This window comes from Phoenix dactylifera, chromosome 4, assembly GCF_009389715.1.
Source record: "Phoenix dactylifera cultivar Barhee BC4 chromosome 4, palm_55x_up_171113_PBpolish2nd_filt_p, whole genome shotgun sequence".
NCBI lineage: Eukaryota > Viridiplantae > Streptophyta > Magnoliopsida > Arecales > Arecaceae > Phoenix > Phoenix dactylifera.
This window is the reverse complement of record NC_052395.1, coordinates 4,534,992-4,562,165: the sequence shown is the minus strand read 5'-3', so window position 1 is coordinate 4,562,165 and position 27,174 is coordinate 4,534,992. Positions and strand designations below refer to the sequence as shown.

The 27,174-nt window shown below is 38.8% G+C and overlaps 2 protein-coding genes across 2 annotated transcripts; one reads left to right on the top strand and one right to left on the bottom strand.

The window, feature by feature from the left end:
* Positions 1–1,453: 1,453 nt before the first annotated feature.
* Positions 1,454–6,354, bottom strand: LOC120110399 (meiotic nuclear division protein 1 homolog). The gene is given in 5 exon segments (XM_039125221.1): positions 1,454–2,193; positions 2,196–2,232; positions 4,792–4,872; positions 5,946–6,068; positions 6,286–6,354. Coding segments are annotated over 5 exon segments (477 nt in total). The 3' UTR covers positions 1,454–2,026.
* A 7,600-nt stretch (positions 6,355–13,954) lies between these two features.
* LOC103714329 (transcription factor RAX2-like) lies at positions 13,955–15,790 on the top strand. Its single transcript, XM_008801533.4, has 3 exons — positions 13,955–14,312; positions 14,693–14,822; positions 14,903–15,790. The coding sequence occupies exons 1-3, from the start codon at positions 14,177–14,179 to the stop codon at positions 15,477–15,479; spliced, it is 843 nt and encodes a 280-aa protein (XP_008799755.3). The 5' UTR covers positions 13,955–14,176; the 3' UTR covers positions 15,480–15,790.
* The last annotated feature ends 11,384 nt before the right edge of the window (positions 15,791–27,174 follow it).

Sequence of the window (27,174 nt, the reverse complement as noted above, 5' to 3'; positions counted from 1 at the left end):
CGTTGGTACGTTGAGTCGGGGATCAATGCTACCGGAAAGACTGGCACGTCTTATGTATGCTCGATGCAGAGGGTGATTGATCTCACAATCACTTGTGTGGAGACACTAATACAAAGATGTGGGTGCTCATTAGAAGAATGAGTTCACTGAATTGACCTGCAAAGAGAAATCTTATGAAATCTTACTTACATGTCAAAAGATGATTCTCTTAGTGGAAGTTGTGCAACTGATCCTATGACCTGAGATCACCATGGTATCTTGTGCACATGAACCCTTGTTTTGGTTTACACTCATTCATAACTTTAGGTTGTGTACGGGATCTTCTGGATATGGTGAATTATGTACGAAGATTATGAGTAGGTCAATAAAGAATTAATCACTTCTAGTAAGAAAAGATCGCATCCTATTTATTCTAATCATATGATAATTTAGGAAGCCTTTGATTAAAGCAGAATAAAAATTAGAAAGAATTTCTAATGTTTCATTATTTGAATTATCATTAAAAGATTGAGAAAGATATGAATATGAAATTGAGTTTGACATATATTCATACTCATATACATATACGGGATGCAGTTTGATTAAAGAATTGAATTGCGCGGTAACTTGCCACTGAAGGGTATTTTTGGTATTTCCACCAAATTCCATATTTTTCGGGTAGACATGACACGTTGCTAGACGTCAATCTTGTCTTATAGGTTTGATCGAATTAAAGAGTTTAATTCGATCACCAATTAGAAAGGATTCTAATTGTTAAGTTCGGATTTGCGCAGTTTGGACCTAAATCGATTAGAAGAGTTCTAATCAAGTTGGGTCAACTCGCACTCACACCTATTGCTGGCTAAGTATGGAACCCAATGGGTCACACACAAGAAAACTTATCAAGGGTCTAATTGGATTAGATCATGTTTGCAAGATAGACATCCTAGCAGGTGTTGCAAATCCTTAGCTCCAGATTCGAATTGGATTCGAATCTGATTCTTAATTGATCTAATTTGATTAGATCATGTTCTAATATGGGTTAGCCAAGAGTTGGCACCTAATTGGCTTGGTTTGAGTCTAATTGGATTAGATTTGATAAATCATTAAATCTAGACCGTTAGATCTTGATTTATCGTTGGATGAAGACATAATGGAGAGTTGGTTTAACCCAATTGGATTAGGTTAGAGGATGGCTATCATAATTGATCATTGGATCTTAATCCCACCATTGGATGAAGATATAATGGGTCAAGAGGATGGCGCCATGAATAAGGACCACTCGATCATCCTAGAACCGTTGGATGATCACTTAATTCCCTCCCTTGATGGCGCCTTGATCCTTAGCCCTTGGATCATGTGATGATGCTTTAAAAGGAGGGATTCATGGCGTGATGAAGCCTCAGATGTGCTGATGGCGTGAAGAGGATAAGAGGAGCGCTTGAAGTGGTGCATCATGATAACACCTCTTCATGTGGACAAGGATGAAATAACTACCTATCATGATAAGCCTTTTCATTGCATGGCGCCCCTATCATGATACATCTTTTCATCATGGGTCGCCTTCCTTGATCTCACGCCCCTCTTCATGGCTGAATGGATGTGATTCATCTTTGGCAAAGCATCCCCACGCCATCTATAAAAGGAACTCCACTGTATTCATTTAAGATCTATCCAACTCTCTCTCTCCCTCATCTCTTCTTTCTTACAAGAGTGTCTCTTCCTAGCATTGCTTCTAAAGTGTCCTAAGCTAAGACAAGGAGGTCTTCTTTAGGACAAAAATATTAGAAGTAATTTTAGAAAGTGAAAGAAAATTAGAGAGGAAAGAAAGCAAGCCAATTGAGTTCTTTAGAAGAATTCTGTATTAAGGATCAAAGTCTTTGGAGCTAAAGTCTTGAATCAAGTTTTCGTGTGGATTACCATTGGAGGACGGACACTTGGACACCTCGTGGAGATCATTCATATTGGATTAGCGTTAGAGATATTCTTCTATTCCTACATTTATATTTATATATCATTTGATTGTTACCTTTAAGGTGATTTAGGCTTATAAGGGTTTTATGTTAAGGGACCTTATTAAGAAATTTTTTAAAATTTCTAGCTTCCGCTGCCCATTATGATATGTTAGAACCCTACAAGAAGTGCCTATTTTATCCTTCAGAACAAGGTCATCATCCACTAGACTTTGGACAGCATCCTTGACAGATTGGCTATTACACCCTCCTTAGGACCCAATTTCTCAAGCTCTTTAAGCTGACAATAAAAACAGGAAACGAAAAAGTCAAAATTTGATATAAAATTAGAAACCAAGAAAGGACAAATATAGACAGGCAAGTGAGGATAAAATCCCATCTTGCCTGAAGCTATAACATACATGGACAACACTTATGACAAATAATAACAGATGGACCGTTGAACTTTAGTCTTTGAATCTTATGGTGCAAATTTATGGATAAGATGATCTTTATGAAATTTGATGTCCCACCATGAAACTCTGAGCAGAGGAAACAAATCTATATTTCACCACACATAATATGACAAATTAAATTGCTTTGGAGAAATGTTAGACTTGAGTGAATCATTTTATACTTTGCTCCGATGAAAATTGTTGAAGATAACTAACATGAAGAGAACAAATAATTCAGCACATATCCAGAATGAGAATGCGAATCTTTCTAGACCCTCTTTTTCAAAGCCCACTTACTCTCTTTAATATGATGAGCCACCAAGGGTACATCCCTAGCAGAGGGCCAAGCATTATAACTGGGTGAACAGAAAGAGCTCACAGAAGAGGTTACTAATTTTGACCAAGTTACTCAAGCCACAACAGAATCTGTAATTTAATCAACACATACTGGTTATATTATCAAAACCACTAACCAAAATCACAAATGATGTGAAATATTCAAACTAGTATATTATAACTACACCTCAATTAGAGGACCCAAATGAGCCAGCCCTAATTCTATGCAAATCAGTTCTTTAGCACCATTGTAACTTAAAAACATGGATCGGACATTGTTAGCCTGTAAATCTTCCAAATCATGGTCATTGAAATTGTTGTACTTCATCAAAATCATGGCTTGTTGTACTAGACAATACCGCCCCATTTATGGGCAATACCAAACTATACCGTTAGCAAACCGATGCTCGGTACAAGAGCCTACCAAGTGTCAATACCATAAACCAACCTATACAAATACTGTATCGGCATGGTACCGACATGGGTACCAACATTGGTACAATCCATGATCAAAATCAAAGAACCTCGTTGATGAAGAAGCAAGCTAGTAAATCTAAATCTTAATCGACAACTCATGCCTTCCACATAAGGTCAGATTTCAGGTCAAGGAACCAATATGATCAATCAAAATTGGAGAACATTTCATCACAAGCTGCCAATTTAATGTAATATGCTAACCGGGCAACCTTGACCTAGCGAGGAACCTGCCAGGATACTAAAAGGCAACAAAATGATTTAAAAAAATAAAAACCCATTTATAAAATCCATACTATAATAAACAGGCTTTCTCCCAGTAATCTAGCATCAATATAATGAATGCTTCATTAACATTTATTAGGCTTCATTCACTTATTATGGCCTTTTAGATACAAATTAGTTTATCTCCTTAATAAAGCCTCATAATATCTTTGCTGCATGCACTTAGTTTATCTCGAATAATTTACCATTACTTATCCTTAATGGTGTAACTCCTATAGTTTTTTTCTAACGAAACCATCTCTAGTTCTCCTTTTTGAATGGTGCATTTACATTAATTTTTTCATCTTTGCCACTCATCTCAGGTCATCTTTGGTCTCCAAGTTATCATTACCTGTTTCCTGATATAGTACATCAAATCTCAGTTGTCATTTTTTTATAATGCAATTTTTTTTATTATTATCATCAAAAGAACCAGTTGACATTATTTATTAATCTGATTTTAAACCTGTGGAAATGCTAATTATGTTTGATGCCTGATTTATAACAAGCATGCCCTTGAATTCAAGTCAGTATGCTGATGGCTGAGATTAACCATGATAGCTCGCCCTTTTGAGTATCTTGGCGTTTACATATAGAACAAGGCATGGCAGCAACAGCATTTCAGGTTTTCGTGTCTATTGATTTTGTTTATATAAAACTGGTTAAGAAATATAAATGTACGCATATAGCTGCAAGTATAATTTCATAAAGACATAAGCCGTCCACCAAGCAAAAAGTTTAGCATGAAATATCATGAATTAGATAATTTATTACATAAAGATGGTTTGCAATGAAAAGCTCAGCAGAATTTGTTAGTTTCTGGCCCCCTTTCTAAACCATGCAGCCTATATAGTATACGAATTGGATAATGATCGATCACAATTCTCCAGCTACATTTCACCTACTAACCACAAAAAGAATTCTGCTTGCACAGAAATTGTAGAGCCGTGATATAATTTTTTTTTTTGTGTGTGTGTGTGTGTGTGTGTGTGTGAAACATGCATGTTCAATGATATGTGGATTGTCCATGAGATATGTACACATACTAGATTTTCAAAAAGGACGAATACTATATATCGCGATTATAAAACAAACAAGAAATTGAGAAACATGCGCATAGACATTAATAGAATTGTCTGCAAGTTATAAACCCAACAAACTAATCCAACTGAAATGCTTAAGATCATGGACCAAAACCTTCCAACATTATATGTGGAAAGAGGACAGCCACCCCAGTTACGTATCAATACTGTCGTGAAAGCAACCCAAAAATGACACATCAACCAACACTAAAACCAAAGAATTAGGACTAAATAAATTGGCATACTCACAAGAAAGAAGTTCTGAGACTCATAAAAGATTTGAAGAATCTGCTCACGTTTCCCCTCCGAAGAGAGGCCTCTTTTCTTTGACTAAGAAGCAGATGTGAATAATAGGTTAGACTTCTAAATCACATACGACAATGCAAAAGGTACATGTGTTGTTAAGGGTTGCTGTTCTAAATGGGACAGAGAGTTCACTGAAAGCAGACATTTGTGCAAAGAAAATTACAAAACATATAAGCATTGTTATATGCATGCAAAACTAGAATGTACTGTCCATGATCCTTTGATAGACATCCATGTTTATTTTTCTGTTTTCCCAAAGGAAATTACCAGCATTTTCTTTCTTCCCCTACTTTTTTGTCAGACTGATGCTGAATTTTCAAATCTGCAGATATTCCTTTTTTTACTTGATCAGTTTGCTCTCTAGCATGCTGGAGTAGTGGCATTTTGGGACGTGGACATGACATGAGATGGCAGCAGACTCCTCAACACTTTGACAGACAAATTGAAGCATCCTATTCATGGAAACTTACACATGACACTTCCACTTTCAACCAGTTTCTTTAGTATACAGTACAATAACTAGTAAAGTTTGTGGAGTACTTAGATATTTATTTAGGGTAACATATATATATTTAATTATTTATTGTATTGCATGGAGATGTCACAGTGTTAGATTTTGGACATTGGTGTCAAAGTCTTTGAGATAACAGTCGAAGCATTTTTTAGAGACATACCTTTATCCTACAATAAAAATTAGAAGTTATTCGCAATTCTATGAACAAAGTTTCATTTACATGAATGGTTTTTATCTCCATAATTTAAGCTAAATATCTGTAAATTTTCTTTTAACCTATATCATATTGTATAAGCTGGTTTGAACGTAACCAAACTGAATATAACTGTTTTATATACTTCTCTCATTCATGATTTTTTTGGGGATTGAGTGGTTGCATGCGCAGAGGACAGTTTCAGATAACAATGCACCAGTTCGAAATATCTGATTGTTAGGGAAGTCATATGAAAGGTTTTGACAAAAATATGCACTAATCTATAGTCACTTTCTCCATATTTGAAGCAGAAAATGTTTTTCCAGCCAGGATCACCATTCTTCTCATGTTGTCCCTCCAGCTTCAGCATCACTTCCCTCCAAAAAATACCATCACATCCTCAAAGTTAGGTTTACCAGCAGTGATCATATCACTCCCAAGGGAGTTCTGCCAAGTGCAAACAGCCCAATGCCAATAGATTTCATCAAAAAGGTGTTCCACCAGGTGAACTTGCTGTTAGACAAAGGAAACATGAATAAGGATGAGTAGTTGACAAACCAGGCATCCCCACCTCCATTTTTCCCCATTTCATTTCTTTTCCATAGCTTTCTCAACAACCATAAACATGGCCTAGATGATGCTTAGCTTTTCTAACTCCACCAACTTAGTATCATGTATCTAACATCTTTTTCCCTTTTTTGCTGCTGCAACTTGTGTGAATAACCATTACCACCACTCTACCACCCAACATTGCATCATGGAAACTTATCCCTGCTCTAACTTTAGAATAACCTACCATTCTCTCATCTCTATGTACAAACACATAATCTTTGTTGAAACTGGCGCTATATGTAAGCTTATGAGCTTTCGGATGTGGCCCAAGTGACCACGTAGCTGTTCACATAAGTGTAACCCACTCTGAATGGGCCTAAGTGATTGATTATAGGATCTTTCACTTATATAAATGCTTAAGGTTATTGGGTTAATTGTGACGATCCCATCCGTTGGATCTTGGGAGTTATCTTTGATGGGGAGAAACTCCACTAGTATTTATAGGGTCTTGGTCCCCCTTCCAGACTGATCGATCATTTTCTCTTCTATCAAGTGGGATATCCCTTCTGTCTATACCGAGAGAAAGATCAGGTCTCAGGGAGCAGAAACCAATAACCAACACAATGGAATCATCTTCTATGGGTAACTGTTTTCTTCCCTGAATCTTTTGGTAGAGATTTGGCAAATCTATTTCACAGAAAATTTAACTTACATGAGTAGATCTATAGCTGCTCTAGGTTCACCCATCCTGACAGTTAGCAACTGTTTGCAAGACTAGGAGTTCTAAAGTTTTCAATTTCTGTAGAGTCTGACACTTTTGGGCAGTCCAGATCTCTACAAAATAGGTCACAGAAGACTCCCATCCAGATCCATCCTGGGTCTAATATCATGTTTAGCCCTCCTTTAGGAGCAGACTAGACATGCTAAAACTCAGGTGCAAGATAGTGTGAACACAAATACATATGTGATGAACTTGTCAGATTCTTCTACTTGAGGCTGCTTTGGCTTGCACTCAGAGAGTCGAAAATGCAAGTTGACACTACCCATATATGTTACATAGAGATATATATATTATGCATTCCATCAATCAATTATAAATTTAATCATGCTATGAGCATATAAGGCAACAACACATATAAAACATGCATATAGCATAATTAGAGATATGAATCTAAATTGATTAGATTAGGGCTATAGGGCTCGACCAGGAACCTAAACATAACAACATCATCATCACAAATAAAAGAATAATAATGTCCGAAAAGTCCAATTATACAAACCAAAAGATGAATGATTACAACTTGGAAGCCACTGTTACAAACAGGCCCCATGAATATTACATAGAACTCATAATACAAGAACATTATCCAATAACCAGCAATATTCACAATTTAATCAGGTTCCTGGCCGCCCCAAAAACTATATAATAGCCCTTTTATTATTTTAACTGGCCATTGAAAAGGTTGTAACCTTACTGTTTAATGGTCCTGTTGAATGGGCTTTACACGTCCATTGCAGAGGAGATGCCAACCTATCTCCCCTTAACGAAACAGTTGGAACCCATTTAAAAAACATCTCAAACGCGATGGAAACCGTTGAAAACGGTCCACGATCTGACCGAGATAGCCGGTGATCGCGACTGTTACCACGCCCACACCACATCGGCTTCCCTCTGCCACCGATCGCCGTGCAGGAACAACAAGCGGCCAGAACTTGTCGCTGCCGGCGTCCGGCAAACTCCCTCCGCCGGCCTGAACTGCTTCACGAAAAGCCTAGATGCGAACAAAACACATCTAGACTGCCGTGAAGGGTAGCCGAGCAGCGGGTGCCAGTTGTGGTCGCGTTGCGCATGCGGCCGGTGTCGGCTGTGGTCGCATTACGCGCGATGCGATCTTGGTCACCAACGGCACTTCTGCTTTTTTTTTAACCTAACGAAAAAACTTCCGAAAGGAAGGAGGAAGAAGGGTGAATAGTGAAATCACAATTTCCACTGTTCACCCTGTTCTGATTCTACTATTCAAGTGATCAGTGAAATCGCGATTTGGAAATCGTGATTTCACTGTTCACAGGGAATTAAGTTACCCATGTTCGACCGCAGAAGAGGCCGAGGAAAAACTTTCAGGTTCTGATACCAATGTAAGTTAAATTCCCTGTGAAATAGATTTGCCAAATCTCTACCAAAAGATTCAGGGAAGAAAACAATTACCCATAAAAGATGATTCCATTATGTTGGTTATTTGTTTCCGCTCCCTGAGACCTGATCTTTCTCTCCGTATAGACAGAAGGGATATCCCACTTGATAGAAGAGAAAATGATCAATCAGTCTGGGAGGGGGACCAAGACCCTATAAATACTAGTGGAGTTTCTCCCCATCAAAGATAACTCCCAAGATCCAATGGATGAGATCGTCACAATTAACCCAATAACCTTAAGCATTTATATAAGTGAAAGGTCCTGTAATCAATCACTTGGGCCCATCCAGAGTGGGTTACACTTATGTGAACAGCTACGTGGTCACTTGGGCCACATCCAGAAGCTCATAAGCTTACACTATATTTTGCTGTCAAAAAAGCCAAGCAAAAGGAAGTGAGATAAATTATGTATCCTTTGGATAACCACTAGATTTAATATTTCCACACCCACGCACCACAAAATTCTCTTCCTTCACCAAACTTTCTTAGCAACCAAACATCGCATAGAGGTATCACATTTTCTGTTCATGAGTGTCTTCTTATAGCTAGATCATATCTCAGAACGAGCCATTAGGAAGAAACTATCCAAAAGAAAAAGAAAGAGGTTGGACGAAGGAGTAGCTAATTGGGGACATCGATTGATCTCCTAACGCTCCCCAATCCATAGATCACACTATATCTTACTCCATCTTGAGCAAAATCAAGAATCAAAGACATGATCGAAATGGTTCTTATGTTTTTTTCTTTAAAAAAAAGAGAGAGAAAGAGGCAAATCAAGAAAGTGCATCAAGAAACCCTCACTGATGGAAATATCCGGCGCAAAAAATAAATAAATACCATGATTAATCCGATGGAGGAGAGATCAGATTAATGGAGAAATATCTAAAAATTTGATAAAAAAAATAAGAGACCGGATCGAAAAAATATACCATTGGAACAGGCGGGAGTCAAAGAGGCGAGAAGAGGGGGATACCGCCGGAAAGAGGATAGGCGGTGGAGGCGATGGCGTTGGCGGGAGTTCGAAAGTTTTGTGCTTTGAAGCGGTGATCGGCTCACAGACCCTCTCCGGTCCGATCCGACGGCCCTCCATGATTATATTCTCAATTTTCCTTTTTGGGGTGCGGCTCAGTTGTTTCCAGACCGGACCAGAAAGAAACAGACTGGACCGCAAAGATCGAAGGCGTTTGCTGGTCGAACCCACCATCTACCAGGGATTCAGACATTTACGCCACCTATAAAAGAAAGGAAACGAATAAAGAAAAGGCGGTCGAGATCTTTCGAGAAAGAATCAGGGATTCAGGGGGGAAAGGTGAAAAGTTCCTCTCTTTTTTTTTCATTTCTTTTCTCTCTTTTTTCTTTTTTTTTAAGCAAATGATTTATATATTTCTAGTACAGATACATCCAATAAAATTAGAAAATAAAAAGTCTCGGAGCACTCTAGACAACTCCCTTTTTCCAACCTATAGAATACCTCTAGAATGGCTGGCCACATACGAAACCATTCAGTTCGCTTCCCTGTTTGTCTCTCTGGAAATATGTTTGGCCTGAAAGGCCACCCTATTACTCAACATAGCCTAAATATTCCAAAGCAGGGTATGTCCTCCCCTTCTCGCTGCTACTGGAGCCATTCTTAATTCAGCCGATCACTGTGGTCGAGTCGTCCTCAAGTATAACAGAGTCAGCCTGCAACACTTGTCCACCATAGCTCGGGCCAGTCCATGCCGCCTTCAGCTCTGCACCAGAAACTAAAATATCGAAGATCTGCTACCACCCTGGCATAGGTGAGAGGTTCCTCATGCAGCTCAAATAATTACTACAAGCAAAGCTATGATGAAGATGGTGGCTAATTAACATCCCCAACCATGGTTGAGATGTTGAGTCTACCTACTGCTCGAGCCCACATTGTTGGCTTCAATTTTGAGTCCAAGTCTATCCAAACGCCAATTGTAATAGTTTGCACTCTCATCAAGCTGGGCTGGTCTGTTCCTGCCTATCGAGACAAAATGGTGATGTCGTGGTGACGACGTCACAACCATCATCGATCCGAATAATGAAAACCAGATTTTTATAAGCGTAACACATTAGGTTGACAAGATTAGCGTAACACATTAGGTTGACGGACTTTCATCCAACAGGAGCCATTAATTAATAAACCGTTGCTCTCTAAAGTCTCCATGGGATGGCACGGTACGATTTATGTAGGTAACAAGTGGTTGGGGTTACCTGTATCAACATCCCAGCACATTATTGGCGCGACGTCAACCAGACTCCGACCTGAAATCTCAGTCATCGGAGTCCACAAACTTGCATCAGTTCTAGGACAGGTTGGGCATAGAGTCGATGAGGGCAAACCAAGCTAGATAGATCCAAGTATCATTAGACAAATGATGGATTTTGATCAAATTAATTATACATTAAGCTAATCTGTATGAGATCTATGGCATGAGATACTATGTCATATGATCATGTATGCCCTTTTTTTTTTTTTCCGAAAACGAGCGCTTTATACAGTTTGAATACGGATACATCTAATAAAATCAGAAAACAACAAGTCTCAAAGTGCTCTCGGCAGCTCTCCCTCTCTGGCCCATAGAGTACCTCTGAAGTGTCATGCCACATAAGAAGCCATCCAAAATGCAACCCTATTGATTTCTCTAAATACATGCCTAGCCTGAAAGGCCACTCCGTCGTTCACTATAGCCCAAATGTTTCGAAGCAGGGGGTGCCCTTCTCCACCGCCACCCAAGCCGCCCTAGATTTAGCTGATCACGGTAGCTAAGTCCCCCTTAGAATAACTGAGCTGGCTTGTAGCACGCGCCGAGCATAGCTCAGGCTAGCCCAAGCCGTTTGCAGCTCTACTCTAGAAACTGAGGTATCGAAGATACGGCAGCCACGAGTAGCGGCAACCTAGGAGTTTGGGCCCCGATGACGAATTCGGTACCACCTCTCCTGCCATCGTCCAGCACTGTACCATCGAAATTGACCTTCAGGAAGCTCGGGGGTAAGGGCTTCCAGGTGAAAAACACCAAGCGAGGCGGTACCTGAGCAGAATAGGCTCCTAGGTATCCCAAACTGTTAAAGGCCTATGAGCTGAGTCTGCGTGAGTGATCTCTATTGTCTGTGCCCAAGCGCACTCTACAACGGTCCTTGAGGATGGACCACTCATGTATGCTCTTGATCCAAAGTCTCTGGCCTACCAATTTCTATTGCACATGCCTATATTTTTTCATCTTCATTTAATTATTGTGGTGGATACATAAAGACCCAAGGAAGAAAATTTTGGTATCTTAATGATTATTTGACCTTCTTAGCGTGCATAGTTCTCCTTCTTTGGAGAAAAGAGGAAGCGTTGCTAATCTGCACACAATTTATGGAGATAATAAACATTCACCGGTGGAGGCGAGGCGTGGCCAACCTTGACTGACTTTGCTAATAGGACTTAGTTGGCACCGTGCTGACATATATATTCTTTCGATCAAATAAACCCTAGCAACCCAAATGATGGATATGATCAAGATCAAAAGGCTTTCAGAGTCGTCATTTGATTAGCAGTCAAGCTATGGGCCCAGGCTGATGGTTAAGAACTAAATTTTTTTGCCTGCATACAGGTCTCATATAGCATGTAAGGGGCCCATATCAAAGTATCCGGAGAAAAAACTTTGGGTGCATTTGATTTTATAGATACAATAACAATAAGTTAAGGCTTGGGAGGTTGGTGAGGATGGATGCTTCTCATGGTTGGACCACAGCCACCTTTGGATGCCGAACGATGCCCAAGTCAATGAAGGCAACCACGACAAATCCAAGACAGCGACTGTCTTTTTTTCTTTTTCATGATCTGGATGCAAGTGTGCTGCCGGACTTAAAGATTGAATTAAATATAAATCAACCAGACTCAAAAAGATTTTATACGCCTATTTGATTGTAATATACCATCGCATTGTGATTAATAAAAATAAGAAGTCTTTTCTCAAAATGATAAAAATTGGAAGTCAAACTTCTTTGCAGTACCCTTATAAATATATATATATATATATATATATATATATATATATATATATATATATATATATATATATATATATATATATATATATATATATATATATATATATATATATAGATAGATAGATAGATAGATAGATAGATAGATATATTGCTATGTATAATGCTTATTTTATTGGTACTTGCTGCCTTAAAATTTCAATCCATGTTTTTTTTTTTTTTGTATCACAGCCTTTAGAATAGTCATCCATCTCAATCCAATGGAGAGAACTCTTCTCATTTTTAAAATTTCTAATGTTCACCATTAAAAATCTAGGATCATGAAAGGATGCTAATATTAAATTTAGCTTTCTACAACAACTTGATACCTAACAAGAAAGTTTCTTAACCTTAAATTGTATCTGCCCAATTTTGTGACACGAGGAAAAGTGGGCATCAATATGTTAGATTGAACTTGCCATCAAGTAGCATCAGCTTAAAATTGCAATGCTCCTAAGTGTGTTTACTTTTAACAGCAAGATCTCCTAATGAAGGTTAAGGACAACCTCGGCAAAATCTCTGTTTCTGGCCTTAGTAGAGTCAAGATTTAGTTTTAAGGTAACCAATCTGTCAATGCTAGGAATTATGCCGACTAAACCTAATAAGTGGTATCTTAATTAACCTGTGCATAAATAAAATTTGTTTGGCTTTTATCTTCAAGGCTATAATTAGTTCTTTTGTAACAATACAATCTTCTTAAATCTCAACATGTCATTTCTTATTATTTTCTTTTCTCACCCTTGGACGCAACGTTAACATTGCCTTTAGTGGTCATCTATTTCTCATCTGGTCTTCCAAGTAGCATGAGAAAAACACTGCACTAAGCCATGTCTATCGACCACTTTCCTGCGTCATGATCTTCGAGAACCAGGCTAGAAGGAAACTTCGCCACCCACATCACATTCACCAACCTCCAAGGAAGAAATATTACGGTTGCAAAGCTGTTTGTCATGATATCAAGTCTCCGAGTTCTTATTCCAGCTTTCTGCATCGCCTCCCGTGTCGTTTCTACATTCTTTGGTTTACACTTGCTTCATCCTCATCATCAGATAAAACAACATATTTTAAGCAAATATAACCAATAAAATATGTGCGAAAATCTGGATCTGGTGACATTTTACTCGGTTTGATTCATAGACGCGTTCAAAAAGTGACCTTTTCCATGAAGTTTCACCTCAGAGAGATTAACTCCAAACTTTTGACCCTTTAACCACCAAGATTAAATTTCTAGGCCATGGAGAACTTTCTTCCTGTCTACTGCACAAGGAGTTCATCGCACCGGTTAGAGGCTCCACCTCGCGCCGCCCTCATGTTAATTAATTGGCCCTCGGCAGTTCTATGGATTTCTATCGAACACTTAATCTGCAACTCGACATATCAAAACCAGTACTTATAATTTCCTAATCGCAAACTTCTCCCGGGAAAGCTTCAACCACAATCTCACGAATCTCGAGGAAAGCATAGGAGTGCTTCCACGTGGATGGCGGCCGACAAAGGATGGTCCAAACTGGTGTCCATCCAGCGGTCCGGAATTCTCGACCCCGTCCATCGCTTGGCGAGCAAGAAAAGTAGCAGATGGAGGAAGGAGGGGCACGAGGTCAGAGAAAAAAAAGCCCACCCCGGTTCTTTAAATATAAAACAAGGGAAACGGCAATAGGCCGTACGCGGTCAAGCGTTTCTTCTCAGGTCTTTAAAAGGACCAGCCGGCGATCCGCGCCAAGCACCATCTGTCCTCTCCATACTTCGCAGCTTCCGTGTCTCTTCCTTTCTTTCGTGTTCTATTTCTCCTGGTTGCGGTGCTTTTTGGTGTTTTCTGGCTTTGAGAGGTCTAAGATGGGGAGAGCACCGTGCTGCGACAAGGCTAACGTGAAGAGAGGGCCATGGTCTCCAGAGGAAGATGCAGTCCTTAGAAACTATGTTGAGAAGCATGGGACTGGTGGGAACTGGATTGCTTTGCCCCAGAAAGCAGGTCTTTTCCCATGTTTTTAAGCCCTCTCGTCTCCCAGTTTCCTCCTTTTGAGCTGATACGCTTTTTGTTTCCAGCCCATGGTCGCATGCATGAAGTGTTCATCTTTCCGTTGCATATATGTTTGCCTTCCTATCATATATCGTAAATCCATAATGTTTGGAATTATGGGTGTTGTTCACCAAATTCTTCTTGTCCATAGTCCGCATTTCAGTATTAATTAAGAAGAAAAATTAGATTTCTTTTTCAGTTTTGCTTTTTTTTTTAACCCTTTTGCTTGGTTCTTAGAAATATTCATTGGCAATTTTTCCTTCCTCCGTACATGTGTGCACTAAACGTGCCACCTGAACTCAGAACTCACTTCATCTGTCTCCTTGTTTCAGGGCTCAAACGCTGCGGCAAGAGCTGCCGCCTCCGATGGCTTAATTACCTCCGGCCAGACATCAAGCACGGCGGCTTCACGGAGCAAGAAGACATCGCCATCTTCGCTCTCTACAACCAAATTGGAAGCAGGTACTGCAGACTCTCCACATATACATAATTCAAGCCTTTTAATTCAAAGCAAATTCGCTCATCTTTTTCTTTTGAAACAGGTGGTCTGTTATTGCTTCCAAACTGCCAGGAAGAACTGACAATGATGTCAAGAATTATTGGAACACCAAGCTCAAGAAGAAGGTGATGGCGGGACAAATTGGTCTTCCCACCACCATCACCTCCTCCTCCCCCTCCTCCTCCACCTCCACCGCCCACATTCATCACAGCCCGTCGCCGGCGCCACCACCCCAACCTCCTCTCCTCCCCGCCATCAAAACCCAGGCCTACAGCAGCGGCGAGCAACGCCTCGACACCAACGTCGACTTCACCCAGAAGCTGTACTCGGAGATCGCACAGTTCTCGACGACGGGCCTGATGGAGCAGCCCGATTTTGGTCGCAGCGTGAGCGTGTCCCCGTCGGAAGACATCTCGGCAGCCTCGTCGTCGTCCATCACAGTGGACAACAGCAGCAGCAATGGCTGCGTTAATTGGTCTACCGATGGCGTTGGTGGTTACGATGCCTTCCTCTCGGAGCTTGGTTTCGGACCGACTGGTGACTTCTTCGGTGGCTTTGGATCCCAGTGGAGGACGGAAGAGGTGTCTCCGTACTACTACTCGGACCTAGCCACCATGTGAGCTGCTATTGAGATCGAGCAACGAGGGTTTTACCAAAGTGTCACAGATTCGTAGCAAAGCCATGGAATAGAGAAAGCCAGTTAGAAAGATCACAAAGTAGCTATAGAATAGTAGCAGTTCTTGACTCGGATGCTTTACTTTGTTTTCTTTGTAATTTGAATGTTGGGTTGGGCTGGTATACTGGAAACATTGATGTAAATGAAGAGGGAAGGATTGGATTTTAGATGAAGTCATTAGAGCTTGACATCTAACTTCTGTTAATGGTGTTCCCATTTCAATTATCTATAGTTAATTACGGTCTTTAACTTCTAGAATGTTTCATGCATGTTTCATCATTTTGAGACCTTGTCTTTTGGACCCAGGCAATGAAATGTACATGAGTGAGGCCCTGGTCAGCGAGATTGTTTTTACCTTCTGGCTGCCGCTCAGAGGAACGGGAACGGATATTTGAATATTTTATCTATTTTTAAATCTAATGTTGTAATTTCATTCGATCGGTGAATTTTCTGATCCGAACTTGATCCAAAACTGATTTTGAAATCAAGCACAACTAGATCCAAATACCCGATGGTTAATACTTTCGATACACTTTGTACACTTTGTATTTGATATAAAGTCAAATTAGAAACTTCATGAAATAATTTGGATCATCTCATATTCACTCAATAACAAATCTAGGGTACACATTATTTTGGATATATTTATTAGATGAGTTGATATGAATTATGTTATAAAAATTATGAATGGTATGTTATTTGTATTAAAAAAAATTGAAATAAATTAAAAAAAAATAAATGGCTTTCAATTTATCAATTTTGATTTGGGTTTTATGGGTTTTCTTTTGGTGATGCTTATGATTTTTGATTTCTGAAATTGTTCAGATTTGATTTTGATTTTGGAGAACAACAGTGGGTTTTCAATTTTTTCACTGACTAAACCAAATCCATCCTATTGATGTAAAACGGTCGGTTCAGAGCTCAGAAAACAAAAGAAACGCAGCCATCGGAGGCTTCCCAAAACTTCCGAGATTTCCTCTCCCATTCTTCTTTATATTTTGCCACTTGGGTTTTCATCTTATTTAAATACCAATAATATAATGGGCCCATAAGTACTTCTTATTTAGTTATTTATTTTACCTCTTGGTGGTCTTCGCTTTCTTTCATGAAAGGACAACGTGGAGGTTTGAATATGTCAGAGCATCAGTTTCGCAGAACCTTCAGCCATGCCTATCAAACTTCTCATATTTCTATGGAGTTCAATTCTTCTAAAGTCTATCTCGCAAGGTGATATTTTAATAAAGTTTTTTAATAATATTGGCCATCTTATTCATTAATGTTGCCATCTTAGTCACTGCTCATTTATCAGATATAATAATTGAGATTTCTTAGTCACAGCTGCTGCTTGGATTTTCAACAATAATACTGTAGTGATGTGGCACCTTCATAGTTTATATCATTTTGCCAGCACCGAACAATGACTTCATTTAGCACAATAATATTCCTTTCAATGCTTACAGTGAATTGTGTTGCATGCATGCACTTAATCATATTATGCCAACTGAAAATGAAGTAGACATAAGATTTGAATGGATTTGAACCTTTAGCCTCACAAGGCCGTCAGAGCTTGAACAGAAAGAGTATATGAGGATCCGTGCGGGCGTGTGTTTAGTCTCATATCGATTATTCGCTGGGTAGATCTTAGGTATTTATGTAGGATCAAGAAATCAAATAATATCTTTCGGCTAACTATTTTGGGCAAGGTCTTAAGTTGTTACATACAGCCTGTTGTCATGTTAATTAGACTTCTTCCTTTTAAAACAAAATAATGATCCCATACGTACGCCACACTTGCAGAAGATGTTCAAAACATACATTCATGATTAAGGAAATGAGATCCAAGAACACTCCATTAGAAATTTAGACAACAGATCGATGTAGCTTTTAGCATATGAGTTATTTTTTTCAATTTAAGATACAATAAGGGTGATTTCCAAGATAAAAAGAATACGACGAGAGTGGTTAACTTGGTTGATTTATGCATCCAAATTCTAAACTCAGCCAACCTTGGGTATTTGGTTGCAAAGATTTAGCTTTGCTGAAAAGCCCTACTTGTGTAGCCTATGCTGTTATGGAATCTTGCTCTTGCACCTATATATGTTCACTTCCAAGTGCTTCCGGTTGGTATCAATCTCATTAATTTTAACAATGTTTTTTTATTTAATGATGCCCTGACTTTAAAATCCATAGATACATGTTATTTTATGAGCTACAAACACCAAAACACGAACATCTCTTATTCTAATATAATCCTGCATTTATACATTTTGCAAGAGATAATGCTTCTTAATTTTTGCAAAGCAATGCCACATCATCCTCTTATTTAAAACAAATGCACTACTTTTAAGTTACATAAGACATTGCAATCTTGACAAGCTTCCCATTCCCAATGTTTTTGACCTTTTCTCCTAGAGCAGGGACATCATGTTAGGTGATTGATCCCATGGAACACTAGATGATTCATCCATAGAGAACCTGAAGTGTCATGAGAAAAGATTCGTGTTCGCCGACTGGTTTTGACTGGCACCTACATAATCTTTAATTAGATCTAGCATCAGCTAGGCATGGCTCGAAAATTATCTGCATGCTGGACTCTTAATTTAACCACACCGTTCGAACTAGATGAATAAGACAAATTAATAGGTTCGCGTGTTTTAGCTAAGCATGTCTTGTGCTGATTAATGAAATAAAACCCTAATGCAAACTCCCCTATAGGTAGTCACACTATGGTATCATCATTTCATTTCATTGGACTAGGAAATAAACACATTTTAGCATTTCAACCATGGTACTCGACACGTTTCAAGTTCGAAAAGCGGTCTCCTTTTAACATGTAATACAACAAATTACGCAGACTCATGCGAGTGTAATTGTGCAAACAAGGATATAAAAACATGCAGGCCAGTTGGTGAGGGATTAGTGAGAGGTTAGTCAAGGAATGGGACCCTTAATTTTTTCCTTTCACTCACAATGACTCAAGACAGGAGAGATGATGGTGGCTGGATTGATCTTTTTATCTCTAGTTGTTTGGTCCATTAATAGTCCATGCTCGCGAATCTTTTCTCTAGACATGCAGACGAGTGGTGAGTTCACAAAGCGACGGTCGGCTGTCTTTTGGAGTGGATGCCTAACTTTAAATTTTAATTGGGCACATAGTGCTCCAACCTGAGTGATATACAAAATAAAGGAGAAGGCAACATGTGTGCATGACTACAGTTTTTAGAAACATTGAAATCTTGTAGATAGGATCATTATGTGATTCAACTTGGAAATGTTGCTTCTTAATTGAATAGGGATATAAAGTATTTACCGATTTTAAGCAGATTATACAGTTGTTCATGCTCACTCTCCCACCCGGCCCCAACAAAAAAAAGAAAAAAGAAAAAAAAAAAAAAAGCGAAGAGCTTGTACATATGTATACGAATCTGATATAGAGTTGTATTATCTTTTTTCGCTTATATTTTAAGCTCAACTCTACCATACAACCAAAGTAGCAGACATGTCGCTTTGCTTGTCCATTGCAAGTCCTACTTCTCTGTTGAAGAAGGAATATCTTCTCCTACCTAACAACCCTTTCTTTCTGGATGGCTGCTTATATGTCTAAAGGGAGTACCCTATGGCCAGAGGAGGGGAGTTGCCTCGAGCACTCTACGAGCTTGTATTTTTTAATTTTATTGGGTGTGTTCGTACACGCATTGTATGACTAATCCATTAAAAAAAAAAAAAGAAGAAGAAGAAGAAGAAGAAGAAGAAAAGGAGGAAAACAACCCTTCCTTCCTCAAATTTGGTTTTACTACACTTTGGTGGAATTACAACCTTCCATCAAATTTTTCCTCCTCTTGTACGTTGCACATGTACGTACAAGCAACAAGCAGCGAACGTCTAAGGGATAAAAAGATGCAATTACGTAGCCTTTTCTATCAAAAATGGTCGAACATTGTAAGGTTTAAGAAATACTCAATCACTTGGATTTTAAAGATGCAATTTATAAAATTAATGTGATTGTGACAATATATTAAAGCTAGGCGTCATTTAATAAGAAAAACTGGGTCTTTAAAGTAGAAGGTATGGATATTGCCACGTTCTGTCCCTTTTATGGTTATCCACAACTTTTGACCTGCAAATACATGCAACTTTAGTATTTTTAGTGCCATGTCTTATTCATCCACGCATCTGGTAAATAATGTCGAGCAAACTTTGCTTTGGCTCATAAACAGCCCCTATAGAACCCCACCCCCCCAACAACAAAACAAAAAAAAAAGAAAAAAGAAAAAAAAAGAAGCCAATCTTGAAAGATATATGCTTTCATGCTACTTGACACTCACATCTAACAAGTTCTATGAGGAAATCTGTGGCTCTCCCTATGCAATATTTGGGTCCTCACGGTTATCTCACTTCTTTTGGGAGGCACCACCCTCTTATCCCTCAAGGTCAATTTTAATAAGAGTGTGATAGGAAAATGTGTCTTTAGCAGAGCAGGCTCTATTATACGAAGCGATAGTGGTGCATTATTAGCCGTAGGTAGTGTTAGAACTTTTGATACTACAATTATAATGGTGGTGTCACGTGCAGCTTGGAAAGATTTTAATTATGCTATATACGCATTAAGAGCTTCATAGATTTATATAGAAGGAGACTCTATGCATGATAGTTATTCGATAGTTTTCTGATCCATTTCTTATTGGCAGAAGACTTCATCCACTCTCATAAGATTGTTGGCGAATGATGCGCTCATTGCTATGAATTGAGTTTTTCCATATTTACAGAAAAATTAACAATGCAGCTGATTGAATGACATCTTATGTGGTAAACCATACAAGATCTACATTATAGGTTCTTTCGGCAATTTTTCCACTCGGCTTTTTGATATTTTATTTTCTAATAAATTTATGCTTGATTTATTTAAATCATTCAATTTATCAAAAAATATAGATCCATGTCCTGGTAGGCATGAACATATGAGGTATGTAGGATATCCATGCATCCTTGTTGAAGCCTTGATCAAAATCCTCAGTTTCTCCATGGTTTATTTCCCCAAAGTCACAAGGTTAGTGGCTAGTGATGATGCGGCCAAAGATGATGTTACTTTCTTTAAGGAAGCTGCTTTCCTTTGAACAAGTGATGTAGTCAAATGCGCACGTTACCTTGACATTTGGAGCCCTACTTTTTTTCTAGGTCAAGCATGCAGCATGCAATGAATTGTTTAGAATTTGTAGGACTCCAATTTTCAGCTGTAAGGCTTGACATGAGAAAGAGCGAGTCATGGGGCAGCACCATCCCATTAATGACATGGAAAGCAAACGATTGAAGGAAGACAATTAAAGGAGGGGGCACAGCTTTAGAAATTCATCCCTTGCTTGTAATAAATTCCTAGTATACTCATGTACGGTTTGAATTTTGAAACCCTTTGTCCTTTACTGCTAGGAACCTTCCTATCATTCAAGAGATTCTACCATTATTAACTTCATTGCAGCTTACTTATAAAAACAGGCCATAAATTAGTATATCCTCGGGCTTACTCGTCATAGATTGCCTTTATTTATTTATTAGGGGTAGGGTTGAAATTGGATACCGACTAAACATATATGAATTCAAATCGGGTACCAAAACCATAGATATAAATATAAATACAAATCAAATAATTAATCTTTATAATTATAAAATTAAAAATATTACTAAACAGATGATAAATAAAGTTAATAGTATGTTAATATGGTCATTTATTTTTGTAAAGTTTATAAGTACTATATGAAATTAAATAGGATTAAAAATAGGATCGAATAGTTGTCAATTCATATCTACGTCTATTTTTCTTTAGCCGGATACGAATATAGATATTAGTCGGATGCTTAAATTTTTATCTATATTCGGATAGATCAGATACAAAAATAAATCCGGACGAATACTATTCGATCTACTTTGATCTCTATTTAGGGACAACAAAATTTTTGAAAGCTAAACATAAACTTGGGTTGGGATATAATAGCCGATGCCACTCGATGTATTTAATCAAGATATCCATAAAACCGCCCAATGAAGAAGAAATAGCAACTTAGATTCAGAGATTCTAAAATAATTAGCTTCTTCAAATTAAGGGGACGAAAAAGCTGCCCTACTATCTGTTTCCACATGTATCTCTACCTACAAATTAAACATTATAAACTCATCATAGCATTTTTTTTTTTTTTGAATTTGCATGTCTCCAAGGCAGTATAAGTTGGTGAATATTCCTCTCACATTGGAAGTCTGGAAGACCTAAAAAGGCTGTTTCCTGTGAAATATTCGGGAGAGGCCTCAAACAAAACTCCTAGGCAGAAAGAAAGCAAAATCCCTCCTATAAACTTCAGTATCAAGTGGGGCCAATCAGCCTTCATTGTGGGCATTTAATTTGCTTGTCGTGAAGTAAGACTTAATCAGTGGATGCAAAATCTAAACTTAAATTGCCTGTCTCTGTCGTCCTCGTCATAAAAATTAGACCGGGTCTTGGCTCCTCGTATATATGAAGGCATCAAGAATTGGTCAGCTGATCTAAGCCACTCAAATGATGCATTTTATATTCAAGCCACAGCTTGTTTGAATCCTTAACAAGAACATGAGCCAATTGAAATGGTAGCTTGACAAACCCCTTAGTCCATTTGTTATGTTAAAGTCAATAGCAATGACTTCTTCTATTATCTTAACCTCAAAAAATAAAAAACAGAAAAAAAACAAAAAAAGGCATCTTCTATTATATCTATCACTTTATATTCTGTCTTTTCAAGTTTAACAATCATTTTGCTCGATCGTATCTATCCGTATCCTGTGCCAAGTCAATGGATCAATCATCTTACAATTAACTTCAATCATTAGGTTCGAGATTCCCTCATGAGATGGAAGTTTCACATACAATGTTATCCTTGCTGTATAATTAATCATTATAGTAATGAAATATTAGATTAGCTGTTGCTAAGGTTTGAATTCTTCCATTAAAGTTTCAAAATGGCATCTTTCGTCCTTAGTTTTACTAGTTCGTAAAATTTTTGGGAGGAGATCGATGCTTCTTATCTGTTTTTCCTTTCAAGAAATCTTATTTGTTTATCATCTTGTCTTGAAAAAAAATAATGGTGGCTGAATTTTTTGAAGTCCTCCAAACTTAGAACTTCAGCTTTTCTTTAATTCATGTTGGATATAGTATCTCATTTTATCAATAGTTGGGCTTCAAGAATCTCTAGACCTCGTCTTTTCAAATGGCTAGAAGGGTGCCAAGCAAGTCTGACATGCACCCATTTCAACCAACTAGAAATGTCATCATTTAAGAAGTAATTTTGGTGTTAAAAAAGCATGTACGGCCAATCACATAAAAAAAGACCCATGGATGATTTGTTAATGCATGGTTATTCGCATGCAAAACATCAAAGCATCATATTTATATATTCTCATGCAACTTTGTATATGTTCAACAATTTCTAGACCTTGTCTCTTTGAATAGCCAAAAGGGTGCCAAGCAAGTCCGGCACAATCTAAAATTCTAAGGTGCCCGTTTCAAACATATAGAAAATGTTGTATTAAATTAAATATTTTAAAATTTAAAAACTGCATGCCAAACCAAGCAAACCGTAGCCAACTAAACATTTGACTTGATCAACGGCTAAACGGCAAGCATCTGCGCACAAGCAAGGAAGCAAACATGAAAAGATCCCCAAAGAAAGTAGGCCAAGACAAGTGTCATGCATCCACGCGCAAGAGCAAGCATGGAAAGACCCTTCGAAGAAGAAAAGAAGCATAGGCGGCCAAGATGTAACAAGTCGCAGGATCAAAGGAGCACAAGAAGATACGTCATCAATCCGTGAGAGGAGAGTCTGCTTCTTTTGATGCGCCTAAGCCTATATAAAGAGCTCTATGGATCATTTCAAATAGAATAAAAAATTTCTCTTCTCCCTCTTGTTCTTATTTTCTTCTTCACATAATTTCAATTATTTTTCTAAGTTTCTTTTGAGCTATCTGCAAGCATGAACATGCTCTTTTTTCTTTTCTGGAGGTGCACTAACAGAGTAGATGTGGTTCTGAATTGGATCGTCATATCTCTAGAAATTTGTGCCAGCGGATCCATATGTGGGGGGCATAAACTTTTTTGGAACAGCGCGTCAGCGTGCTTCGATCCACATGCCATCTTCTTTTATTTCTTTATTTTATTATTCTATTTTTAAGTAAATAATTTGCCAGTATATTCTTCTTATTTAGTGTATATGCTTTGGTTTAACAGAAAGATCATAATTTGAGAAGCAAATTTGGTGGTAAAAGAAATACATGCATGGTTAAACGTATCAAAATAACCAAAGCATGGATGGATTTATAAATATATGGTTATAGGCATGCCTGCTTATGCATCATTTGCAATGAATCCATGCACATGTAGCTTTTTGTTTCCTTCCCCCCTCATGGTAGTCATTCACACATGAAGACTTAGTTGCAATTCAAGAGAAGAATGACTTGTGTTGGCATAAGTTACGGTCACTCGGGCAAATTGTCGTCTTCTCAAATTAGGGAGTGAAGTACAAGTGTTCGAAAAAGTGATGCAAGATCTTAGAAAATCTCCTTAAAAGTAAAGCATTGTGGCCTTTGACAAGTAGGGTCTCCTTATTGCACAACTTTCTTCCTATAATGCGTCTTCGCTGGCCCCCTCCTTGATGCAATTAAAATAAACTTTGATGATTCTAACTCTTTTCCATGTGACATTTGGAAGACTAAGGATGCTGAGATCCTATTTGGGGAAGCTGTTGGCAATAGAATTTTTGAAAGTAGAGTTGTTGGAAGTAGAGCTGTCTAACGTAGAGCTTTTATAAAAAAACTATTTGCTGTTTGGTAACTATATTTCTAAAGTGCTATGCCACTTTAACATGTGTTTGGTAAACAAACTGAGAAAGTACTTTTGTATGACAAAATGACCATAAAGGACATTACTAGTATCATACAACAGAGCATAATAAAATATAATATGTATTAATATATAAATATATAATATTAATGTAATGTAATATAATATTATTATAATATAGTACTATAATATTGTATACTATAGGATAATAATTTAATATAATATAAATTATTTAATATAACTGTTGGGGGAAAACCCAAGTCCCGCCAGCCCGGAGGCGCTCGACCAGAAAGGAGCGCCGACCAGAAAGGCGCCGACCAGGAAGGCGCTCGACCAGAAAGGAGCGCCAACCAGAAAGGAGTGCCCGACCAGAAAGGAGCGTCGACCAGGAAGGCGCCCGACCAGGAAGGCGCCGACTAGAACGCGCCGACCTCACAACGCTCGAATTGGAGGCACCCCACTGGGCAACTGGCTCAGCTCGGCACCCGACCAGGTGCCGAGCCCTAAAAGTGCCTTGTCCAAATATTCGACCCCAGCCTAATCCCTTAGAGAGAATCTGACAACTGGATACCCAACTCCACCGTACTCTGCTACCGTCATCAAGCCATTAAGGCACGTGACCTCCGCCGGCCTTCGGCACGCCCTATCATTAATGCGTGTGACCCCTGCGGGCCTCCAATGCACTCAACCATTAATGAACACGGCTCAAGATGATCTCCGGATCACCAGACTATCAAAGCGTATGGCTCTCCCTGATCACCGGTTCACTCAGCAATTAATGCACTTGTTATCTACGAACCCCAGGCCTGCCACGACCGGCGGTTCAACCACTCCAATAGGTCCAATCAACCATGACAATTCGCTGACTCCGGTCTGATCCGGTCTTATTCTCCACAACGCCATTAATGAGCATGATCATGCCCAATTATCACGAAAAAGACAATTTGCCCTGTCACCTCTCAGGTAACATAATGTCCTTCTATAAAAGGGAACCTGGGGAAAAAAAGAAAGGGGACAGACACAAGAACAAACATTCTCCTCTTTTACTCCACTCATATACTAGCCCCCCCTCTGACTTAAGCATCGGAGGGCCGGCGCCGGAGATCCCGGCCACCGGCTTCTTGCAGGACTCCCCAGGAGGACGCCACCAGCTGACGCGCCGCCACCTACCGTTCTAGCAGCGGAGCTCCTCCCCTCTCAGCCGACGGTCGCCCCCGGGTCCAATTTCCAGCAACAATAACATATCAATGTATTATGATATAATATAATATTATATTATATTATAGTATAATATAATAATAAATGTATAAAATATTATAATTATTAGTGTAAAATCATTTTTCATCCTTCTGATGACCCTTTATCTCTCTAACAAATTTTTAGCTAGGTGATAAAATTAGTTAAATAATTACTAATATTTATTTTTATTTATTTACTTATTTATTTTATTATTTTATGTCATCGAAATATAATTATTTATTGTCTTATTTATTTATTCATTCATTCATTTATATACATATTTATTTATGCATTTATTTATTATCTTATTTATCATCATAGAGGACAGATTATTTACCACTCATTCATCATTTCCCATTTTAATTTATTTATTTATTGTTATTTCATTTCATTTAAATACATCTATTATCTTAATTTTCTATATATTTAATTATATAATAATAATTATTATTATTAATATTTTCTTTTCTTTTTTTTTCTCTCTTCTCCTCTTCTTCTCTTTATTTTATTAATTTATTTATTTATTTAATCCCTCCTTCCCTCTTTTTTCTTCCGCAAGGGGAGATTGGGATCGGGAGGACCGGGCAGCAGCCGGCGGCGCCCCCTCGGCCGTGCCTGTGGCCGATGCCCGCGGCCGGGCGTGCGATTTTGCGTCGGTTGTGCGGGATCCGGCCCATTTCTCCCTTTCTTCCTCGGAGCTTACTCGTCCTGAGAACCCCCTCCTCCCTGTTTCCTCCTTGCCCTTGGACCGGGATGTCGCCAGATCTGGGCACTCCAATGGCCTGATGTTTGCCGCCATCCTCGCTTATGCTGGGTTCTACCTTCGGTATCCTCCGTTGGCGCCTCTCCTCGTTCCTCCTCCCTATTTCCTCCTTGCCCTCGGACCGGGATGTTGCCAGACTGGGCACTCTGGTGGCCTGATGTTCGCCGCTGTCCTCGCTCATGCTGGGTTCTACCTTCGGTATCCTCTGTTGGTGCCTCTCCTCGTTCCTCTTCCATGTTTCCTCCTTGCCCTCAAACCCGGATGTCGCCAGAACTGGGCACTCCGATGGCCCGATGTTCGCCGCCGTCCTCGCTCATACTGGGTTCTACCACCGGTATCCTCCGTTGGCGCCTCTCCTCGCTGGACTTCGGCGTTGAGAAGGAGAAGGAGATAGAGAGAGGGAGAGAGAGAGAGAGGAGATGGTGAGAGAGGAAGAGGTGGTGGGATGGAGAATTTTAGGAGGAAAAATGAACTTTTAAATAGGAGTATTTTGGTAAAAAATAGTTTTCCGACAAAACTGAAAACAGCGTTTTAGGAAAGCTCCAAAATGGAGCTTCTCCTAAAAAGCTGTTTTTAGCTTCCCGAAATTTTTACCAAACACTCTTTTTCATTCAAAAGTACTTTTAGAGGGTTAGAAAGTGCTTTTTAGCCCTCCAAAAGCTCCTCCAAATAGGGTCTAAGTCGGCATCTTCTACATTACATATTTTGCATCGCAAGAGGTCTTACGGTCTTAGATAGCCACCATGTCATCTATCTCGAAGACGAACAAACAGTTGTCCTCAA

What these genes read in the sequence shown, in the direction of transcription:
- LOC103714329 (XM_008801533.4), top strand. Translation starts at nt 14,177, where the DNA reads ATGGGGAGAGCACCGTGCTGCGACAAGGCTAACGTGAAGAGAGGGCCA. An exon ending in TGCTTTGCCCCAGAAAGCAG is followed by an intron (nt 14,313 to 14,692) that starts GTCTTTTCCCAT and finishes TCCTTGTTTCAG; the next exon opens with GGCTCAAACGCTGCGGCAAG. An exon ending in TACAACCAAATTGGAAGCAG is followed by an intron (nt 14,823 to 14,902) that starts GTACTGCAGACT and finishes CTTTTGAAACAG; the next exon opens with GTGGTCTGTTATTGCTTCCA.